Raw genomic sequence first — 2,500 nt, 5'->3', positions numbered from 1 at the left:
AGGCGCCGTCACCGCGAATCGAGCACGGGACCTTCAGATTGAAAGCCCGGTCCAACGCTTTAACGCTTTAAATACACAGTCATACATTTCTCCATGCTTCCCTCAAAAATACTATTAATAATTCTTCTTCTTCTTCTTCTTCGTTCGTGGGCTGCAACTGCCAAGTTCACTCATGTGTGCATAAGTCGGCTTCTACGTCTATGACTGTTTTCAACCCCGCCATGTAGGCAGCCATACTCCGTTTTCAGTGGTGGTCTTTTTTTCTTTTTTTTTAATAGTTATCGTTATTACCTGCAGGGTTGCGAGAACGGCTGAGAGACGGGGAGAGCATCGTGTGTGCCGAAGGATACCTGATTGAGTTGGAGAGGAGAGGCTATGTCAGCAGCGGACCTTTCATTCCGGAAGTGGTGCTGGACTACCCAGAGCACGTGACCAGCCTTCACCAGGAGTTCGTGCACGCCGGAAGTGACGTGGTGGAAGCCTTCACGGTACGGTCAGGAGTTCTACGCTTCGGAGTTCTGTTGTGTTGGGTTGGGTTGGGTTGGGTTGGGTTTTGTTGTTTTGTAGCGTTTCGTTTCGTTGTATAGTGTGTGATTTTTTGGTGTTGTGCAGTCTCGGGCTAGTATGCTGCCTTCCATTTTGTTGTATTGTATTGTATTCTATCATATTGTATTGTATTATATTGTATTGCATTGTATTGTGTTGTATATATATATATATATATATATATATATATATATATATATATATATATATATATATATATATATATGATGTCGCAGTAGTTTGCATTATCTGATTGTTGATCTGTGTTCGTGTGTGTATTATGCCTGTAGGTGCGTGTATGTGTGTGTGTCACTGGGTGAGTGCGTGAGTAATGTGTTTGGGTATGCGGCTTGTGTTCGTTGGTGCATGTGTGCGTGCGTGCGCGCGCGCGCGCGTGTGTGCGTGTATGTGTGTGTGTGTGTGTGTGTTTGTATGTAGGTATGTATGTATGTATGTTCGTATGTATGTATGTATGTATGTATGTATGTATGTATGTATGTATGTATGTACCTACGTATATATGCAGGCGTACACGTGCTTGTGTTCTTTCAATTTCAATTGTCTACTTTTGTTGTTGTTGTTATCATTTTTTAAATACCTGTTGCATTTCTTGATTTTAATCAACTGACATGACCTATTTTAATTGTTCTCTCTCACCTATGTTTCAAATTATATGCATATGTTTGTGTGGGGATGTTTGAGTGAATGTTTTTTGGTTGTTTTTTTGTTTTGTTTTTTTTTTTTTTTAGTGCTATTGTAAAGCGCATAGAGCTTCAAGAATATGCGCTATAGCAAGAAGTCTTAATAAATAAATAAATAAATAAAATATTGTAGTGTACTTTACTGTATTACATTGCATTGCATTGCTTTGCGCCACTGCTTTGTCACACCAAATTTCTCTGTGTGAAATTCAGTTTGTTCTGCCCTGGGAGTGACCGCCTGCACAGTGCAGCGTCACTCGTGTTTTTTCTTGTTTTTTTTTTCTTTTTTTTTTTTTTTTTCTTTCTTCTTGAAAATGTATTTATTTAACTTATTTCCTGTACAGAATTATTGTTTTTCTTCTTGAAAATATAATTATTTAACTTATTTTCTGTACAGAATTATATAAGGGACCACCTGTTGTTGCATTTTCATGGGTTCTTTTTGCCTGCACAAGGAGCACGTAGTACGAACACAGTTTGTCTCATCTATAAAATAATAAATAAATAAATAAATAAATAAATAAAAACCAGCAACAAAAAACAGTAATAATAATAATAAAAGAAAAAAAAATGGTTACGCTGTGACTCAGGGGGTGGGGGTGGGGGAGGGGGGGTGTTCTTCTTTTTTCCCCACCAGTGCTTTGAAGAAAATGCAGCAGCACAAGAGACCCCAGTTTTATCCGTCTCATCCGAAAGACATGTGCTAATATTATAACACAACTACCTGCCCTCTTTTTTTTTTTCTTTTCCTGCATTCCGTGTTATTTGCCATGCATGGTGGGTTCTGCTGAGTGCGCTCAAGTTCATCCAACACCCGGGGTAAGAGGACACCCCCACCACACCCACACCCCTACACCCCCCACAACCCCACACCCCCAGGTCTCATCCGCAACACTTAACTGCCCCGCCTCCTGTTCCTTGTTGTTGGTTTTGTTGTTGTTGTTGTTGTTGTTGTTCCTTCCTTCCTTCCTTCCTTCCTTCCTTCCTTCCTTCCTTCCTTCTTTCCTCCTTTCCTACCTTACTTCCTTCGTTTCTTACCTTCCTTCCTTCCTTCCTCCCTTCCTTTCTTTCTTGCTCCCTTCTTTCCTCCTTTCCTACCTTACTTCCCTCGTTTCTTTCCTTCCTTCCTTCCTCTCTTCCTTCCTTTCTTTCTCCCTTCTTTCCTTCCTCTCTTCCGTACTTTCTTTCTTTCTTGCTGGTTTACAGTACTTCACATGCGCGTTGATATATTGTTCACACTATTTGATTCATTA

At 40.2% G+C, this 2,500-nt stretch overlaps 1 protein-coding gene across 1 annotated transcript in view; it reads left to right on the top strand.

Moving 5' to 3' along the window:
- The window catches only part of LOC143298044 (betaine--homocysteine S-methyltransferase 1-like), a 12,252-nt gene that overhangs the window by 1,835 nt on the left and 7,917 nt on the right, over positions 1-2,500 (top strand). Inside the window, exon 3 of the mRNA XM_076610708.1 lies at positions 298-488. Coding sequence (XP_076466823.1) covers positions 298-488 — 191 coding nt within the window. The remainder of the gene's footprint in view (positions 1-297; positions 489-2,500) is intronic.

The sequence above is a fragment of the Babylonia areolata genome, chromosome 23 (assembly GCF_041734735.1).
Source record: "Babylonia areolata isolate BAREFJ2019XMU chromosome 23, ASM4173473v1, whole genome shotgun sequence".
Classification (NCBI taxonomy): domain Eukaryota; kingdom Metazoa; phylum Mollusca; class Gastropoda; order Neogastropoda; family Buccinidae; genus Babylonia; species Babylonia areolata.
This window is presented reverse-complemented; position numbering and strand designations above follow the sequence as displayed.